This window comes from Bos indicus, chromosome 28 (assembly GCF_029378745.1).
Source record: "Bos indicus isolate NIAB-ARS_2022 breed Sahiwal x Tharparkar chromosome 28, NIAB-ARS_B.indTharparkar_mat_pri_1.0, whole genome shotgun sequence".
Taxonomy (NCBI): domain Eukaryota; kingdom Metazoa; phylum Chordata; class Mammalia; order Artiodactyla; family Bovidae; genus Bos; species Bos indicus.
In genome coordinates this window covers 1,457,778-1,476,609 of record NC_091787.1, presented here as the reverse complement: position 1 = coordinate 1,476,609, position 18,832 = coordinate 1,457,778, and the positions used below count along the sequence as shown (strand labels likewise).

The 18,832-nt window shown below is 37.2% G+C and overlaps 1 protein-coding gene across 1 annotated transcript in view; it reads left to right on the top strand.

The window, feature by feature from the left end:
• NUP133 (nucleoporin 133) overlaps positions 1-18,832 on the top strand; it is a 55,760-nt gene extending 36,928 nt beyond the window's left edge. Inside the window, exons 20-26 of the mRNA XM_019954077.2 lie at positions 1,676-1,834; positions 2,452-2,587; positions 5,533-5,651; positions 7,063-7,143; positions 8,942-9,006; positions 10,665-10,753; positions 18,086-18,832. Coding sequence (XP_019809636.2) covers positions 1,676-1,834; positions 2,452-2,587; positions 5,533-5,651; positions 7,063-7,143; positions 8,942-9,006; positions 10,665-10,753; positions 18,086-18,222 — 786 coding nt within the window. The 3' untranslated portion in view covers positions 18,223-18,832. The remainder of the gene's footprint in view (positions 1-1,675; positions 1,835-2,451; positions 2,588-5,532; positions 5,652-7,062; positions 7,144-8,941; positions 9,007-10,664; positions 10,754-18,085) is intronic.

The following is an 18,832-nucleotide window of genomic DNA, read 5'->3' as shown; positions in this document are numbered from 1 at the left end:
AAGTACTTAGGTTAGTAATATTGGTAGAGTTCCACAGTTTGAATGGAAGATCTTGGGAGCATAGAATGCTAATGTTAAGAAAGCTCAGATTCCCATTTACCTAAGACTCTTGTTTTCCTTCTTTGACATCATGCTTTCTTTTTTTTTTAATACCTAATTTTTTTTTTAAGTTCCCATTATGACACTATCTATGTAAATTTAAGTTGTTCCTTAAAGCCATTTTATTTAGCCAGTTGATCTTTATATAAAATCTGATTTTTATAAAAAATCAAGATGTTTATAAAAAATCAAATTTTATAAAAAATCAAAATGTTTATGTTTATAAAACATAACATTGTATAAAATTCAGGAAACCACCATAAAGAAAAAAGAAGATAAAAAATCATTCATAATTCTACCACCAGAGAGAACTCTTTTTTAAACATTTGGTTTAGTCTTTTTAATCTATGAAGCATGTTTTATTAACTGCTTATTTCACTTAATACATAACAGACATTTGTCCATATCATTGAATATCACACAACCACATTTTTAATGGTGTTATGGTATTTCATGGACTGGATATAGCTTATTTGATCAGTACCTGATTTCTGGACCTGGCTTATCTTGTATTTCATAATAGTGCTAAAGTAAGTACTTTGTGCTTATTGTAATTTTTATTCTTTTTAAGGATTCTTATTCTCTGTTGACATTTTCCATGCATTCTACTTTGTTTCTTTTACTTTTTAAAAAAAAAAAAATTTGTTTACTAGTTAAAATTCTTTTGTGCTAATTCCAAAATGATTGTTCTTAAGTCTGCTTCTGTTATCTACATATTCATAGTTTTCTGCTTCCTAAGTTGTATTTTGGTCTTTGTGTGTGTTAACCATAAAGATGGAAATCAGCAGTGGTTTTTCTCCCCTGGAAGGCAGATAAAATGAAAGGCAGATCACTCAATTCATCAAGAATAGAGGTAGGCCAGGGCTTGATTGCTGCTTCTGTTACATTCATTCATTCCAATGAATTAATTGGTTTCAAATATCTAATGGGACTGTGATTCCTTGCAGAATTCCCCATTTTGTGGAAACATCTCATAAGTAATGTGTGAGCCTGCAGGACACTTGTCTTCCTTTCCAGCCCAACCTCTTACTCTACTGCAGGATCCAGCAAATGTCCTGGGCATTTGGAGCCTCGCTAAATTCTGATTTATCATGCCAGCCACATGAATGCGTGGCACACGGTTCCACCCTGGAATCTTTCACCCTGGAAGGATGGAGTCCCAGTAGTGTCCAGTAGACCTTCCTGTAATGAGATCTTGCTCATATGTGCTGTCCAGAATGGGAGTCTCCGGCCACAGATGGCCTTTTGAGTACTTGAAATGTGATTGATGTCTTTGAGGAATTGATTTTTACATTTTAGATTAAGTTTAAACAGCTACATGTGAGCAGTGACTACCGTATTGGACAGAGCACATCTAGATTCTGGGTAACGTTGAGCAAGATCCCCATTCTGAATCTGATGTCCTCCTTTGTCAAATGAAGTCATTTGAGGACCCTACAATTAGGAACGTGGTGTTTAAAAACAGGATTTCCATGCTGAAGTCTAAGACCTTTGGGGAAAAAACTTTTTCATCAGAAATGTATTTTTTGAAACTGTATTACTAAATATTATTGGATTCTTGCTTTGTTCTTTACAGAATTTTTCAGACTTTCTCTTCCGTTGGTATCTGGAGAAAGGAAAGCGAGGCAAATTATTATCTCAGCCCATTTCTCAGCATGGACAGTTGGCGAATTTTTTACAAGCTCATGAACATCTCAGCTGGTTACATGAAATTAACAGCCAAGAATTAGAAAAGGTAAGGTTTCAGCTATATGGATCAGATTTAGGTAATTTTTAATTTAGTTTTTAGCTAGTTTATTTTTTATAGTTAAATATTACAGATTTTTAAAAAATGTCTATCTTTCTCTCACATAATTTGATAAAAGTATTTTTCATTTATAATGGTATTGCCATTACTTGTTATATCTCAGTTAAAAGAAATGAAGCCTATTGTAATTTGACTGTATTTACAATAAAATAAAGCACAAAAACTTCAACAGATAAATAGCAGTCATTGGCCATTTTTTGTAATGAGTATTTTCTTATAATAGAAATGTTCAAATTATCAGTAAAAACATTAAATAAATTCACGTTTCTCCTTGACAAGGTGTTGTAGTGAATATATAATTATTATAGAGCAAACGTTTTATACATGTCTCTTTTCCCAGTGACCAGTGTGAGTGGCTGATATTTTATTGTGTGATTACTCTCAAAGTATGCTGCTGATCTGTTTTAAGTTTTCCTAATAGTGACTTGATCTTTCACTGATATAGTTTGAGGTGGGGAAACCAAGTTTGGGTTTTTCATAATCATTATTTTAACTTGACTTAATACTGAGAATTTTACCACAGTTTTCATATTTTGTTATTGTAGGCTCATGCAACACTTCTGGGTTTGGCAAATAGGGAAACTCGTTACTTTGCAAAGAAGAAAACCCTTCTTGGCTTGAGTAAATTGGCTGCATTAGCATCAGACTTTTCAGAAGATACACTGCAAGAAAAAATTGAAGGTAAAAGGCCATATTTGAACAAGAAGATGTACAAGTCAATCATGCTGTCAGTGTAACCTTAGAATGCATTCCTGTTATCAGTTAATGGGATCCTTTAGAGACAGGAGCCATCCCCTTTCTAGTCAGTGTTCTTAGACAATTACTCAGTTACATAATTAGGGTTCTCTTTTTATAGAAAAGTAATTTGTGCTTTAAATAAGAATTCCTAAAGAATAAATTCAAATGATTTGGACAGAGTACTCTGATTACACCTTTAACAAATCATATGCTAAGAACAAACTGCCATGCCAAGAAACATGACGTTTATTCAGTGGGTTTACGGTAGGTGGTGGTAATTCTGAAGCTCTTGATTTCAGAATTCAAAAATTGTTGATGTCATAATAGTGAAACTATTCTGTTTCACATTCTGTGTATTGTAGACTGAGAAAATGATTGAGAATATTATTTTTGAGAACCAAAGGGAATAGAGGTATAAATATAGAAGGAAGGTGAGAAATAACCCTATATTATTGCATTTGAATTGCGTGTATCACATGGAATCATGGTTGTTTTCTTAAATGTATTTCTTGGCTGTCTTCCTGAAAAGTCCTAAGAGCAGTATCACCCCTGATAGCATGAGTATACCTAATCCCATGCTTTGGGGAGGTGTCTCACCCTGTGGCTCAGGGTGAAGTGTATGTAAATAGGGTACTGGCGGCAGCAGTGGTCTGTCTGGGGTCTAGATTCACATTCCACTGCTGTCACTTTCTTCCTCCAAGGAGTAGATGTAGCGGAAGGAATCTGGACAGAAATTAGACCACACTTGTTTCACATGTTTTTTCCAGCTGACTAGCTTTGTGACCCAGAAAGAAAGTGAAAGTGAAAGTTGCTCAGTTGTGTCGACTCTTTGCAACCCCATGGACTATACAGTGCATGGAATTCACCAGGCCAGAATACTGGAGTGGGTAGCTGTCCCCTTCTCCAGGGGATCTTCCCAACCCAGGGATTGAAGCCAGGTCTCCCGCATTGCAGGCAGATTCTTTACCAACTGAGCTATAGTAGTGACCCAGGGTACACTACAAAACGCGTAGTTCTAACAGTCAGAGACACTGGGTGTTCCTTGAGAAAAATGTTTTACTTTTTGTAAAATTGAGTACTCAAATCATAGGATTAGTATTTAACTTTTATTATTGAAATTATTTTTCACTGTGGGAAGAAATTATTTTTCACTGTCTTTTATTTTTAAATGCTAATGGTGCCTGTTCTAGAGAAGTGTATATATGTTTTGCAAGGCTGGTTGGTAGTCCGCAGGGGGAGCCGTGTTTTAACCTGGCCATCAGAGAGAGAGCATATTAATAAAACTATTAAAAAAATTTTTTTAATTTATTTTTATTATTTTTGGCTGTGCTGGGTCTTTGTTGCTGCATGCAAGCTTCCTCTAGTTGCAGTGAGTGGGAGCTACTCTCTAATTGCGGTGCCCAGGCTCTTCATTATGGAAGCTTCTTTTGTTGTGGAGCACAGACTCTAGGGTATGCAGGTTCTAGCAGTCATGGTGCACGGGCCCACCGGCCCTGCAGCATGTGGAATCCTGGACCAAGGATCAAACCCATGTCCCCTGCATTAACAGGTGGACTCCCAACCCTTGGACGCAGGGAAGTCCCCAATCAAAACATTTTAACAAGAGGTTTTGCTTCTGGTTTTCCCCCTTACATCTGGTTATTGTTTTGCATTCGATCACTTCTTCTTAGCTTTCGCTTTCTTAGTACAATGAGAGTATTTTCAGGCCTCAGTAATTTCCTGCAGACTATTACCACATTATGTCTAATTGAAGGGAATAGATATTTAAAAGGTAACTTTATATTGCTTATATAAAAATTTCCTTGTGGAAATTTGTAAAGTATAGAAAAATAACAACAAGAAAATAATATAATAATATAATCCCACTACCCTAAGGTGACTGCTGCTGCTGCTGCTGCCAAGTCACTTCAGTCGTGTCTGACTGTGCGACCCCATAGACGGAAGCCCACCAGGCTCCCCCGTCCCTGGGATTCTCCAGGCAAGAACACTGGAGTGGGTTGCCATTTCTTTCTCCAATGCATGAAAGTGATAAGTGAAAGGGAAGTTGCTCAGTCATGTCCGACTCTTAGTGACCCCATGGACTGCAGCCTACCAGGCTCCTGCATCCATGGGATTTTTCCAGGCCAAGAGTACTAGAGATGACTACTGTTACTTTTTTCTCTATCCTTCCAGTGTGTTTTCTTAGGTATGGAAATTGCACAAAACAATTCCATTTAGTTTTTACAAGATTGGGATCATGTGGAATGATGCCAGTATTTAAATGAGCATATCTGTGCTTTAGTCATTCCATTTTGCTGTAACTGCTGTTAGCAAACAGTTCTCAGCCCTTTTCCCCTGCAACCCAGCTTGTTCTCATGGGTGAAGCCAGGTCATGATGGTTTATGCAGACCCAGAGCCTCTGTCAGCTCATCATATGGAGATAAATAACCATTGCTAGGTAATAGGATTGGTGCACAGTCCTCTGGGTGTTGTTCTCCTGGAAAGTTCTCATCATGTCCTTTAGTGAACAAGATTATACGAGACACTCCCATAAGGTAAAAAGAAGTACTTTACAGAGTAACCTTAAAACAGACTGAGACACTTCAGATTTGGGGGACTTCTGTCTCTGAAATTGCCATCTGCTCTTCAGTCACTTCCATCAGGTTTGTTTTCTTGGCTCTTCTCTCTTTGATATTTCTGGTTGCTGGGACAGTCCATATGACCTGGATAAGACCATGAGTATTTGTAACATAGTTAGGAATCAAGAATAAGCAGAATTAATAACATTCTCAGATCACTGAATAGTGATGGGATTACCTTCAGAGCTGTTCCTTTTTCTTTTTAGATTTATATTTGTTGATGACAGAGTAAAAGTGAATGTTCACACTGCCCCCTGTGTTGTCTTCTAGAAATGGCTGAGCAAGAGCGCTTTCTGCTGCACCAGGAGACCCTGCCTGAACAGCTGCTAGCTGAGAAACGGCTGAGTCTCAGTGCCATGCCTGTACTGACCGCATCGCAACTCATTGGCGTACGTGCTTTTCACATCCCTACGCCGTCTTAGTCTCAGAACAACCTGTGTTTCCTTGGCCCCTTAGTACAGTTTCTCAGAGTAGACATCTTTCCTTTTCCTGTTTTCCTGGTCACTGTCCTCGGGAGTCAGGTATCAGAGCTGCTTAGGAGCAGGATGCCAGTTAGCAGAAAGCGGAGGATCAGCCTCTGCCCCTAGTAGCTCTGTCTGTTCCTCGAGATGCTTATCCAGGTGGCCAGAAGAAATTACTTCCATTGTGCTTTTCTAGTACAAGACAGATATGTATGAAGAGATATGGTTCAGGTTCTTTAAAAAGAAAGATGGTTTTAGGAACTGGATTTGCACAGCCTGTAAGTGCCATCCTCATCATTCCTCTGCAACATAGCAGGTTCCTGAGGACATAGCTAGATTAGGAGCTGCAGCCCAGAATAAGGCAGTTTTATTGTGTACAGTTACACCCTTAATTCTGCTTCTCTCTTTTCCTTTCAAGAAAGTATTTCAAATGTAAGAGCAATGTCTTACAGTCACCTTGAGTTTACCCTAATTATGTTACTAAGAAAGCAAGCAATTCAAAAACTTTGGTATTTTAGCCATTATTAGTATTAATAACAGATTTCCTATTGAGCTCACATTGAGCTCACAGCAGCTTCTCCTAACAGAGCATATCTAATTTAAAAACCTGAGGAACTGTTGCCTGTAAGACCATTGTTTTATATACTGGTAAGATGGAAAAAGTTTTACCAACTTTACTCTGATACATTATCAATTTTAATACTGCATTCCAATTTCAAATATGTTGACATTGGGGAAGAAAGAAGGTTCAGAAACAAATAAAATATTGTTTTCAATGTTGTAACACAATGACAGCAAGTGGATAGCTTTTTTTCTGAAATGGTTTGAATATTGTCTTTGCTGTTAAAGGATTTTATGCAGTATTTTAAAAAGCAGTGTTATTAATAGGACATTTATGACGTGTTACAGGACATTTATGATTATATAGTTAGCTGTGATCTAACCAACCAGGGATAACCGTTGGTAACATACTGGTGTGTTTTCTTGTCTTTCAAGTAAACTGTAGACCAACTGCATGCTTTCTCATCAGTCTCAATGTTTAAAAAACTATTGAATGAAAGCATTTCAAAAGCATTATAGCCAACTTTAAAAATGCAAGAGCAATTTACTGATATTCTAAAGCTATATATACACCAACTTATACAAGTTAATTACTAAATGAACATAGGTGTATTTTAAAAGACAGTTTGTTGTGAGGTAGATGGAGTTTAATTTCCAAATGTGCCACTGTTCTTTGCTATAAAGATACCTGTAAATGTGGTAACTTCTCTGTAAATCTCTCTAGTCTTGTTTATAGGATGACTTAGAATAATTCTCCTGTTGTTTTAACTTGCTACAGCTGTATATCTGTGAAGAAAACAGAAGAGCTAATGAGTATGATTTCAAGAAGGCTTTGGACTTGCTGGAATATATTGATGAGGTACGTAAAGTCACTTAATAATCTCAGGTAAGGATCACAATTTGTGTATAGTTTTCTGAAGAACTGAGTACATCTTGAAAATGTCTTAATTTTAAAAGACTACCTGGTTCAGCTACCAGTAACTCTTTTTTTTTTTTTTTTTCTGGAACTCTCTTGCTTTTTTTTTTTAATTTACTTATTTTAATTAGAGGCTGATTACTTTACAACCTGTAACTCTTGGAGTACATAAAAGTCTTTAGAAAAGCTCACCTCCTGATAATTCTCACACATTTCCAAGTATCTTTTTCTCTGCAAAAATAAAAATTGCTTTTAAAGGTCCTGACATAGTTTTTCTCTTTTATTTAATGAGTCATTGTTAGTTTCTCAAACTGATAGGCTGCTTTGTCAATTTATTCTTCATAGTACTCACCCCAAGAGAAGCTGTTTCTCAGCCTGCTTTGAAAAAAAAGATTGTAATGATAATTTTGTAGGGCAAATAGTCAACCCTGCAACTGAGAGTAGTTTGGTAGATTATAAAGACATAATATGTTGGTTTTTATGTTCAGTTCAGTTCAGTCACTCAGTCGTGTCCGACTCTTCACAACCCCATGAATTGCACCACGCCAGGCCTCCCTGTCCATCACCAACTCCCGGAGTTCACCCAAACTCATGTCCATCGAGTTGGCGATGCCATCCAGCCATCTCATCCTCTGTTGTCCCCTTCTCCTCCTGCCCCCAATCCCTCCCAGCATCAGAGTCTTTTCCAATGAGTCAACTCTTCGCATGAGGTGGCCAAAGTATTAGAGTTTCAGCTTTAGCATCAGTCTTTCCAAAGAACACCAAGGGTTGATCTCCTTCAGAATGGACTGGTTGGATCTCCTTGCAGTCCAAGGGACTCTCAAGAGTCTTCTCCAACACCACAGTTCAAAAGCATCAATTCTTCGGTGCTCAGCTTTCTTCACAGTCCAACTCTCACATCCATACATGACCACTGGAAAAACCATAGCCTTGACTAGATGGACCATTGTTGGCAAAGTAACATCTCTGCTTTTGAATATGCTATCTAGGTTGGTCATAACTTTCCTTCCAAGGAGTAAGCGTCTTTTAATTTCATGGCTGCAATCACCGTCTGTGATTTTGGAGCCCAAAAAAATAAAGTCTGCCACTGTTTCCACTGTTCCCCCATCCATTTGCCATGAAGTGATGGGACCAGATGCCATGATCTTAGTTTTCTGCATGTTGAACTTTAAGCCAACTTTTTCACTCCCCTTTTTCACTTTCATCAAGAGGCTTTTTAGTTCCTCTTCACTTTCTGCCATAAGGGTGGTGTCATCTGCATATCTGAGGTTATTGATATTTCTCCTGGCAATCTTGATTCCAGCTTGTGCTTCTTCCAGCCCAGCATTTCTCTGTTTAAAATCTTGACTCTCTCGTGCTTCCTGATAAAATCAGGTTATCTCGGAATAATCGGATACAATTTCACATAAAGTTATTGATAGTCTTACTCTCCTGAGTCAACTTTAACATCTTACAGAAAGGGAAATTTGCCAGGCTCCTCTGTCAATGGAATTCTTCAGGCAAGAATAGTGGAGTGAGTAGCCGTTCCCTTCTCCCAGGGATCTTCCTGACCCAGGAATCGAACTGGGGTCTCCTGAATTGCAGGCAATTCTTTACCAGCTGATCTACCAGGGAAACTTAAAATTATAAAGTAAAGCTTAACAATATTTATATAGTATTACGAGCTGACATAACTAAAATTTAAACATATATTTTTTAAAATCAGGACTTAATGAAGATTTTTTTTTGTTTTGCTGTGAAGGAGGAAGATGTAAATATAAATGATCTAAAACTGGAAATCCTTTGCAAAGCTCTTCAGAGAGATAAGTAAGTTCCCATAGTGTGAATCTAAGACATGATTTTGGGATAGGACTCTTGAGGAAGATTATGAGATCATGCATCAATTCATTTTATAACCTAATTGTATTGTAATATGTATTATGAAAATGTTAATAGTTTCATTAGCAATCCTAATTTTTTTTATTCAGTAATTAAGGAATTGCTTAAGGATTTAGGACCACTGGAGTAATGATTCTCTACTTTTGATTTTAAATTTTGCATTGTCAATTTGCACAGAAATATATATGTTCCTTATTTTCTCAGAAGTTGGGCTAGTTCTTCATAGGAAGACTTGAGGCTACTTTTTTTTTTTAATAAGAGATTAGTACAGGTTGAGAATCATTATTGTCTCCTAAGTTACTGAGATCTCTTTTTAACTGTAATCTCCTTGCAGAGAAGGATTTCTGTCCACTGGAATGGTGGTGTTAAGATTCATTGGCAAAGAGAGACTGAGAATATCAGTTGTAGAGATGGATTTTTCCCAGGGAAAGAATTTCTTAAAAAATTTTGGCCACACTGCATAGGATACAGCATGTTAGTTCCCCAAGCAGGACTTGAACCCACGCTCCCTGCAGTGAAAGTGCGGAATTTTAACTATTGGACCGCCAGGGGAAGTCCATACTTTTTAAAAAAAAAAAATGGGGGGCCAGAAAATAGTTTTAAAGAGAGCATGACTTGAGTGCTAAAGGCCTTCTCTACTCAATTTTCCTTAACGTGGCTTTGAGAAGTTGCGGTGGAACTATTTTTACTAAAGCATTTCTTCCGGTGATCACTCATAGATAGTTTAAATTGTCGTCAGATATGGTCTTGGAGGTCATTCTCTGAAGCATCTAGCTCTGCCTGTTGGGTTCTCCTTCCCAGTTGTAAGAAGCATACTATGTCATTTGACTGGAATTCCTTGTCTTGGCTTCCAAGTATGAGGGATGTGGCCACTGATTACTACAGAGCATGGTTCTGTGGGTTTGTATTTCAGTAGCAGATAATCTCAACCAGATAAAGAAAATTTGGTTACATCAGACACTGGTTGCCATTTTATGAAAAACAGAATATATTATAATATATTTAAACTACGTTTAAACTATTGCCTGTGCTCTGAAAGGTCATACTTTGGGGTCATTACTAGGTTTGTTACTTACTTACAAAATTTTCTTGGGAAAAATACCTTACTACTTGGTTTGAACATTAAATGCATACTACCTGGCTGTAGCATCTTATATCTAATATAGAGACTCTGGGTATATCTAGAGACTCTGGGTATATCTGATTTGAAGCTCCTTTATTTAAGCAATTTTCAATAGTGTCACAAAATTCAAGATTCTTTACCCCCTGTTGTTGCTGCTGTTGTTTAGTCCCTAAGTTGTGTCTGACTCTTTTGCAACCCCATGAACTGTAGCTCACCAAGCTCCTCTGTCCATGGGATTTCCCAGGCAAGAATACTAGAGTGGGTAGCCATCTCCTTCTCCACGGCATCTTATCAACCCAGGGACTGAACCCAAGTATCCTGCACTAGAGGCAGATTCTTTACCTCTAAGCCACCAGGGAAGCCCACTACAAATACCAAAACAAATCCACAACAGAAAACAAGTCATTTATTTCAGATTATGGCCATGGTTTCATTTTCTCCTCACAGTGGTTTTGTTTTTTAGCTGGTCCAGTTCGGATGGTAAAGATGATCCAATTGAAGTATCTAAAGACAGTATATTTGTGAAAATCTTACAGAAACTTTTAAAAGATGGTAAGTGATTGGTTAATATTGGAAATTACAGTGTCACTCCTTGGTTTGAACTCTTAGAATAATGGAGATTTGCCTAGGTATCAAATACCAGAAGGTTAAAATTAAATGGTATTGTACTTAGATTTGTTTAAAATAAAGAGAGGGAGCTGTGTCATGGCGGAGTTGCCATCTGCTTGGCCAGTTAACTCTTGTGAAGGTTGAAAATCTGAAATGCAATTTTTGTGGTGTGTCCTATACTAAACTGGCCATACCATGCTTGAGAACAAACCACAAAATATTCTACCAGTTCATTTTGGATATTAAAATTAGTTTTAAGGACAAAATAAAAGGAAACAAGGGAGTATGTTTTGTGTATGTTTTGTTCCTGAGACAGAGAACAAACTTCTATTTCCTGATCAAGATCCAAATAAGTAAAGAGGCTTTTATAGTTAAATGTTTGTTATGAAGGGAGATGAGGTAGAGGACACTTAACTTTTACTTCCTTTCATATAACTAATATATGGAGAATGTTAGACTAGAGATGAGAGATTTTGTGCATTTTATACACGAAGGTGTAATCACTCACACTCACCTAGAGTTGGACATCCTGGAATGTGAAGTCAGGTGGGCCTTAGGAAGCATCACTACAAACAAAGCTAGTGGAGGTGATGGAATTCCAGTTGAGCTATTTCATATCCTAAAAGATGATGCTGTGAAAGTGCTGCACTCAATATGTCAGCAAATTTGGCAAACTCAGCAGTGGACATAAGACTAGAAAAGGTCAGTTTTCATTCCAATCCCAAAGAAAGATAATGCCAAAGATTGTTCACACTACTGCACAGTTGCACTCATCTCACATGCTAGTAAAGTAATGCTCAAAATTCTCCAAGCTAGGCTTCAGCAATAACCAGACCACCTGACCTGCCTCTTGAGAAACCTGTATACAGGTGAGGAAGCAACAGTTAGAACTGGACATGGAACAACAGACTGGTTCCAAATAGGAAAAGGAGTACATCAAGGCTGTGTATTGTCACCCCATTTATTTAACTTCTATGCAGAGTACATCATGAGAAATGCTGGGCTGGAAGAAGCACAAGCTGGAATCAAGATGGTTGGGAGAAATATCAATAACCTCAGATACGCAGATGACACCACCCTTATGGCAGAAAGTGAAGAAGAACTAAGAGCCTCTTGATGAAAGTGAAAGAGGGGAGTGAAAAAGTTGGCTTAAAGCTCAACATTCAGAAAACTAAGATCATGGCATCCGGTCCCATCACTTCATAGCAAATAGATGGGGAAACAGTGGAAACAGTGTCAGACTTTATTTTTGGGGGGCTCCAAAATCACTGCAGATGGTGATTGCAGCCATGAAATTAAAAGACGCTTGCGCCTTGGAAGGAAAATTATGACCAACCTTACAGTATATTAAAAAGTAGAGACATTACTTTGTCAAGAAAGGTCTGTCTAGTCAAGGCTATGGTTTTTCCAGTAGTCATGTATGGATGTGAGAGTTGGACTGTAAAGAAAGCTGAATACAGAAGAATTGATGCTTTTGAACTGTGGTGTTGGAGAAGACTCTTGAGAGTCCCTTGGACTGCAAGGAGATCCAACCAGTCCATCCTAAAGGAGATCAGTCCTGGGTGTTCATTGGAGGGACTTATGCTGAAGCTGAAACTCCAATACTTTGGCCACCTGATGCTTAGAGCTGACTCATTTGAAAAGACCCTGATGCTGGGAAAGATTGAGGGCAGGAGGAGAAGGGGACGACAGAGGATGAGATGGTTAAATGGCATCACTGACTCAATGGACATGGGTTTGGGTGGACTCCAGGAGTTGGTGATGGACAGGGAGGCCTGGCGTGCTGCAGTTCATGGGGTCGCAAAGAGTCGGACACGACCGAGTGACTGAACTGAACTGAATACACGAAGACAAGTATAACTCATTTATTATAGAATTATTAAATCAAAAAGATGATGTTAAATCCAGGCAATGTGCAAAATAGGCTAACCTGTATTTACCAATCTTTTAAGATACAAGGACACTCTGTTTAAAACCACCTGGAATAAAGTACACAATGACAGAAACTGTTGTAAACTCAGCAGCCCTTCTAGATGGATATGAATTTTATTCATGATGCTGACATTTGCATACATGTTATGCAAATGTTCCATACCTACGTCTGCAGGACACATTATTTGATCTGTATAAGACATGCCCAGCCCAGTGCCTGGTAGATAGTAGTCACTCATTAAACTTTTTTTCTTTAAAAGGCTAGAATTATTTTACAGATTCACATTCATAGTTCTTCTGTAGTAGATTGCACTCTGCGGTCCTCTGCTTGAGACTCCCTGGTTTAACTGAAATGATGAGGGCCTCAGAGGAGAACCATGGAGCTCACCACACCAGCCAACATGTGAGTGAGGTGAAAGAGCAGCGACCTCTTGGTGCTTACATGCCACAAGTTTCACTCTGGATAGAACTGTTGACCTCAGTACTGACCTGGAGGTTTGTTTATGAAAAATAGACTCTTGACTACCCCACATTGACAGTAGGTTTAATGAACACTTTTATTTTCAAAGATGAATAAAGAACACAAAGGCAGTTAAGCCATTTCATTGTCAAAAAATAAAAATTTTAAATTAAATAATGGAGATAACAAAAGAAAATATCTTTTGCTTAAAAATACTTGAAATTCAGACAGTTAAAATATATCTCCTAGGCTTTCTCTTTTCTATATTTGGAATTGAAGAAATAACTGGATATGGTTGATTTCTTTGTGCTGTTGAAGAGATTCATTTGGGTCCAAATCTGATGTTTTCCATGAAGTTAGTTCTTGTAAAGGTGCCGCTGAACTGAATTGTGGCTAATTAAGTATATGATACTATTTAAAGTTCACCTGGCAGTTTTTGCTATCTTTAGATTATATATTGTAGATGGAAAACAAATAGAAACCTATAATTTTACAAAAAGGATTATTAAGTTTTGACCGAAGGACAAAAACAAGTGGAAGCTATTATATTTATTATATAATGATATAATATAAGTAATATATATTTATAATGTTATATATATATATAAAACAATACCAAGCCGAAGGCATTTATCTTTGGAATCTTCTTAATAATATGACTTCCATATTATTTACATTTACAAGAGTAAATGTTTTTAAAGGGCAGATTCTGGAGGTAAATATAGATAGCTTCCATTGTATTTTGTAGACTTGGGCAACCTAACAATTACTTCAGCTTATGGGATAAATTTAGCCTGTAGATATATTTAAGTTACCCACCTGGAGCTTTTCAGTTTTTATGTTTTGTTTTTAATATTTATATGCTTCCTTAATATGCTTTTCAGTTTTAAAGTATATTATAATGAGTGAAGTCACTCAGTCATGTCTGACTCTTTACCACCCCATGGACCCTGCCAGGCTGCTCCATCCATGGGATTTTCCAGGCAAGAGTACTGGAGTAGGTTGCCATAGAGGAGAAAAAAAATGTGTGTCATTGCATGGAATTTAACATTTTTCCTAATTAGTCTCTGGCATTTAATATTGAGAAGAGCTCTTATAAAAGTCTTATTTTCTATGAGAGAACAGAAAGAGAAATTAAGGAAACAATTCCATTCATCATTGCAACAAAAAGAATAAAACACTTAAGAATAAATCTACTTAAAGAAACAAAAGACCTATATATAGAAAACTATAAAACACTGATGAAAGAAATCAAAGATGATACAAATAGATGGAGAAATATACCATTTCATGGATTAGAAGAATCAATATAGTAAAAATGAGTATACTACCCAAAGCAATCTATACATTCAATGCAATCCCTATCAAGCTACCAACAGTATTTTTCAGAGAACTGGAACAAATAATTTCACAATTTGTATAGAAATACAAAAAAACCTTGAATAGCCAAAGCAATCTTGAGAAAGAGGAGTGGAACTGGAGGAATCAACCTGCCTGACTGCAGGCTATACTACAAAGCCACAGTCATCAAGACAGTATGGTACTGACACAAAGACAGAAAAATAGATCAATGGAACAAAATAGAAAGCCCAGAGATAAAACCATGCACCTCTGGACACTTTATCTTTGACAAAGGAGGCAAGAATATACAATGGAGAAAAGACAATCTCTTTAACAAGTGGTGCTGGGAAAACTGATCAACCACTTGTAAAAGAATGAAACTAGAACACTTTCTAACACCATACACAAAAATAAACTCTAAATGGATTAAAGATCTAAATGTAAGACCAGAAACTATAAAACTCCTAGAGGAGAACATAGGCAAAACACTCTCTGACATAAATCACAGCAGGATCCTCTATGTTCCACCTCCCAGAGGAATGGAAATAAAAGCAAAAATAAACAAATGGGACCTAATTAAAATTAAAAGCTTCTGCACAATGAAGAAAACTATAAGCAAGGTGAAAAGACAGCCTTCAGAATGGGAGAAAATAGTAGCAAATGAAGCAACTGACTAAGAATTAATCTCAAAAATATACAAGCAACTCCTACAGCTCAATACCAGAAAAATAAATGACCCAATCAAAAAATGGGCCAAAGAACTACACAGACATTTCTCCAAAGACATGTTTAACAAACACATGAAAAGATGCTCAACATCACTCATTATTAAGAGAAATGCAAATCAAAACCACAATGAGGTACCATTTCACACCAGTCAGAATGGCTGCTATCCAAAAGTCTGCAAGCAATAAATGCTGGAAAGGGTGTGGAGAAAAGGGAACCCTCTTACACTGTTGGTGTGAATGCAAACTAGTACAGCCACTATGGAGAACAGTGTGGAAATTCCTTAAAAAACTGGAAATAGAACTGCCATACAGCCCAGCAATCCCACTGCTGGGCATACACACCGAGGAAACCAGAATTGAAAGAGACGTGTGTACCCCAATGTTCATTGCAGCACTGTTTATAATAGCCAGGACATGGAAGCAACCTAGATGTTCATCAGCAGACGAATGGATAAGAAAGCTGTGGTACATATACACAATGGAGTATTACTCAGCCATTAAAAAGAATACATTTGAATCAGTTCAAATGAGGTGGATGAAACTGGAGCCGATTATACAGAGTGAAGTAAGCCAGAAAGAAAAACACCAATACGGTATATTAATGCATATATATGGAATTTAGAGAGATGGTAATAGTGACCCTATTGCAAGACAGCCAAAAAAGACACAGATGTAAAGAGCAGAGTTTTGGACTCTGTGGGAGAAGGTGAGGGTGGGATGATTTGAGAGAATAACATTGAAACATGTATATTATCATATGTGAAATAGATCGCCAGTCCAGTTCGATGCATGAGACAAGGTGCTCAGGGCTGGTGCACTGGGATGACCCTGAGGGATAGGATGGGGAGGGAGGTTCAGGATGGGGATACACATGTACACCCATGGCTGATTCATGTCAATGTATGGCAAAGACCACTACAATGTTGTAAAGTAATTCAGTTCAGTTCAGTCGCTCATTCGTGTCCTACTCTTTGCGACCCCATGAATCGCAGCACGCCAGGCCTCCCTGTCCATCACCAACTCCCGGAGTTCACTCAAACTCACGTCCATCGAGTCAGTGATGCCATCCAGCCATCTCATCTTCTGTTGTCCCCTTCTCCTCCTGCCCCCAATCCCTCCCAGCATCAGAGTCTTTTCCATTGAGTCAACTCTTCGCATGAGGTGGCCAAAGTACTGGAGTTTCAGCTTTAGCATCATTCCTTCCAAATAAATCCCAGGGCTAATCTCCTTCAGAATGGACTGGTTAGATCTACTTGCAGTCCAGGAGACTCTCAAGAGTCTTCTTCTACACCACAGTTCAGAAGCATCAGTTCTTTGGCGCTCAGCTTTCTTCACAGTCCAATTAACCTCCAATTAAAATAAATAAATTAAAAAAAATGTTTTCTGACTTCTCTTAAAAATCGAAAGATTTGCTGCACTAGACTGAAATATTAACCTGGTGGCCATCACCTAGAGCCAATGAACATTTCCCACTTAGAATGGGGTCGTAAGTTTTTAAGAAAATTGATCTTTAGGAAATTGATATTTTCACAAGTGTAATACTGTTTCAGAGATAAAAAGTATTGAAAGTGTGTTGATTGTAATGAATGATGTGTAAATATTGCAGATTAAGTCTCATAACATTTATTATAAGATTTTTATTGTATAATAACTAAGTACCAAAAATGGTGCTTAGTTATTAGATGATGATGTTAAAATAAATTTTTAACATCATCACTTAGATGATGTTAAAAATAAACAGTATTTGACTTTGAGAAGCATGTGGTAATGTGACAGGTTATAAAATGTTACCTTATTAATTTAAAATTATCAAATGAGAAAATTGTATATGCTGTTCTGTAACTACACAGATGCGTATTGGCTTTCCAGGTCCATAAAGGACTGACAAAGGCGTGGTTTCCCTCCTCCTGGTCTCAGAAACTGCCAGTATGTTACACACTGCAGATAGCTTTCGTGGCAGTGTTCTAAAGTATTTCCTGAATAGGAGAATATAGAATTGTTGGAAATACTTGTTTTCTTTTTTTTTTTTTAATTTTTGAATAATTTTATATGTCTTTTCAAAAATAAACTTGAAATACAAAAGAAAGTTGATCAAAATCAAGGAAAATATATATTACCAAAGTTGACTCTGGAAATTAATTTTAAAAAAATTAAGCAAACCAGTCACCCTAGGAAAAAGCATTAAAAACCAGTTCTCAAATAAGCACCTCTGCAGTCAGGCATTTCTGGAGTGTGGGGAGACCACCCATCCAGGTGAAACAATGGGTCTTTGATCTGGGGGACAGATAAATGTCTGAAAGTCTTTTAAGAAGATATAGTATAACTTTGTCTTCCTTGATAACTCAGGATTCCTGTCTTAACAAATTTTACAGCTGGTTTATAAGCAATCTTTCACTGATACCTTCTGCTTCTTTTACTGTATAGCTACTTGGAATGCTGTTTGCTTGGTCTTGAAATATTTGTTTTCAAGTGATTATTAACTTAAAACTTCCACACTGAAGGAATGGCTTAAGCTGTGGAGAAAAATGAAAATATTGCAGATTGTTTTGATGGCTCTTTTGACCACTAGAGTCAAACATGTAGCCCAAGTATATAGAACAGTCATGTAGCCCCTACTAAGTGAAGAATGTCATATTGTCAGGCCTGTGAGTATGCTTGGCAGATGGAAGGAATTTAGAACAGAGTATTTTCCAATAGCAGTGAGGTTATATTTTAAATAGAAGCACAGGTGTTTCTATCATCCGTCATCTTAATTCATTTGAGAATTATGTGAAAATTAAAAAAAAAAAAAACTTTCTGTGTTTGTATTTTTAGGCATTCAGCTCAGTGAGTACCTGCCCGAGGTGAAGGAGCTGCTGCAGGCCGACCAGCTGGGAAGTTTGAAGTCCAACCCTTACTTTGAGTTTGTTTTGAAAGCCAATTATGAATACTATGTCCAGGGACAAATGTGACTTTTTCTAAAAATGGTTGTTTTTCCTGAAAATTTGTATAAGTGTGTCCTTATAAAAACTTTAGACCTTAAACATCTAGAAGTTTGTACAGTTTTATAACATATATTTCTGAGTTTTTTATACTTTATTTGTAAGCTACTACAAAATAGTTGTATGACTGTAGTTTTGGTTTTCAGTTACATGATATTGTTTTTTCTTCCTCTTTTCCATCGAAGTTTGTCAGTTGTTTTCATACCTACTACCATTCCTTTTTATCTCACTCCATCCAGGGTCCTGGTTCCAGCTTCTTGTATGCAAAGACCACTTCTAGGCTTTAGTTTCTATAACTCTAAAAACAGCAAGGTTACACTAAGTTGTCTCTGAAATTGCTGTGACTCTTAGATGTTATGTACTGCAAAGTGTCTGGAATATTTGTTTTGATTTTGATTAGGGCTGGGAACAGAATATCTAGTGGGATAAGTGTCACAATTTGCTAACTTATGAAATAGACACAACAAAGTGGGGCAATTCAGTGTGAGCTTAATAACTGTTTACTTTATTGGGAAAAATGTCAAATTTCTCTACATAAATAATAGAATATTAATAAAAATATTTTGGTGAATAAAGCGTA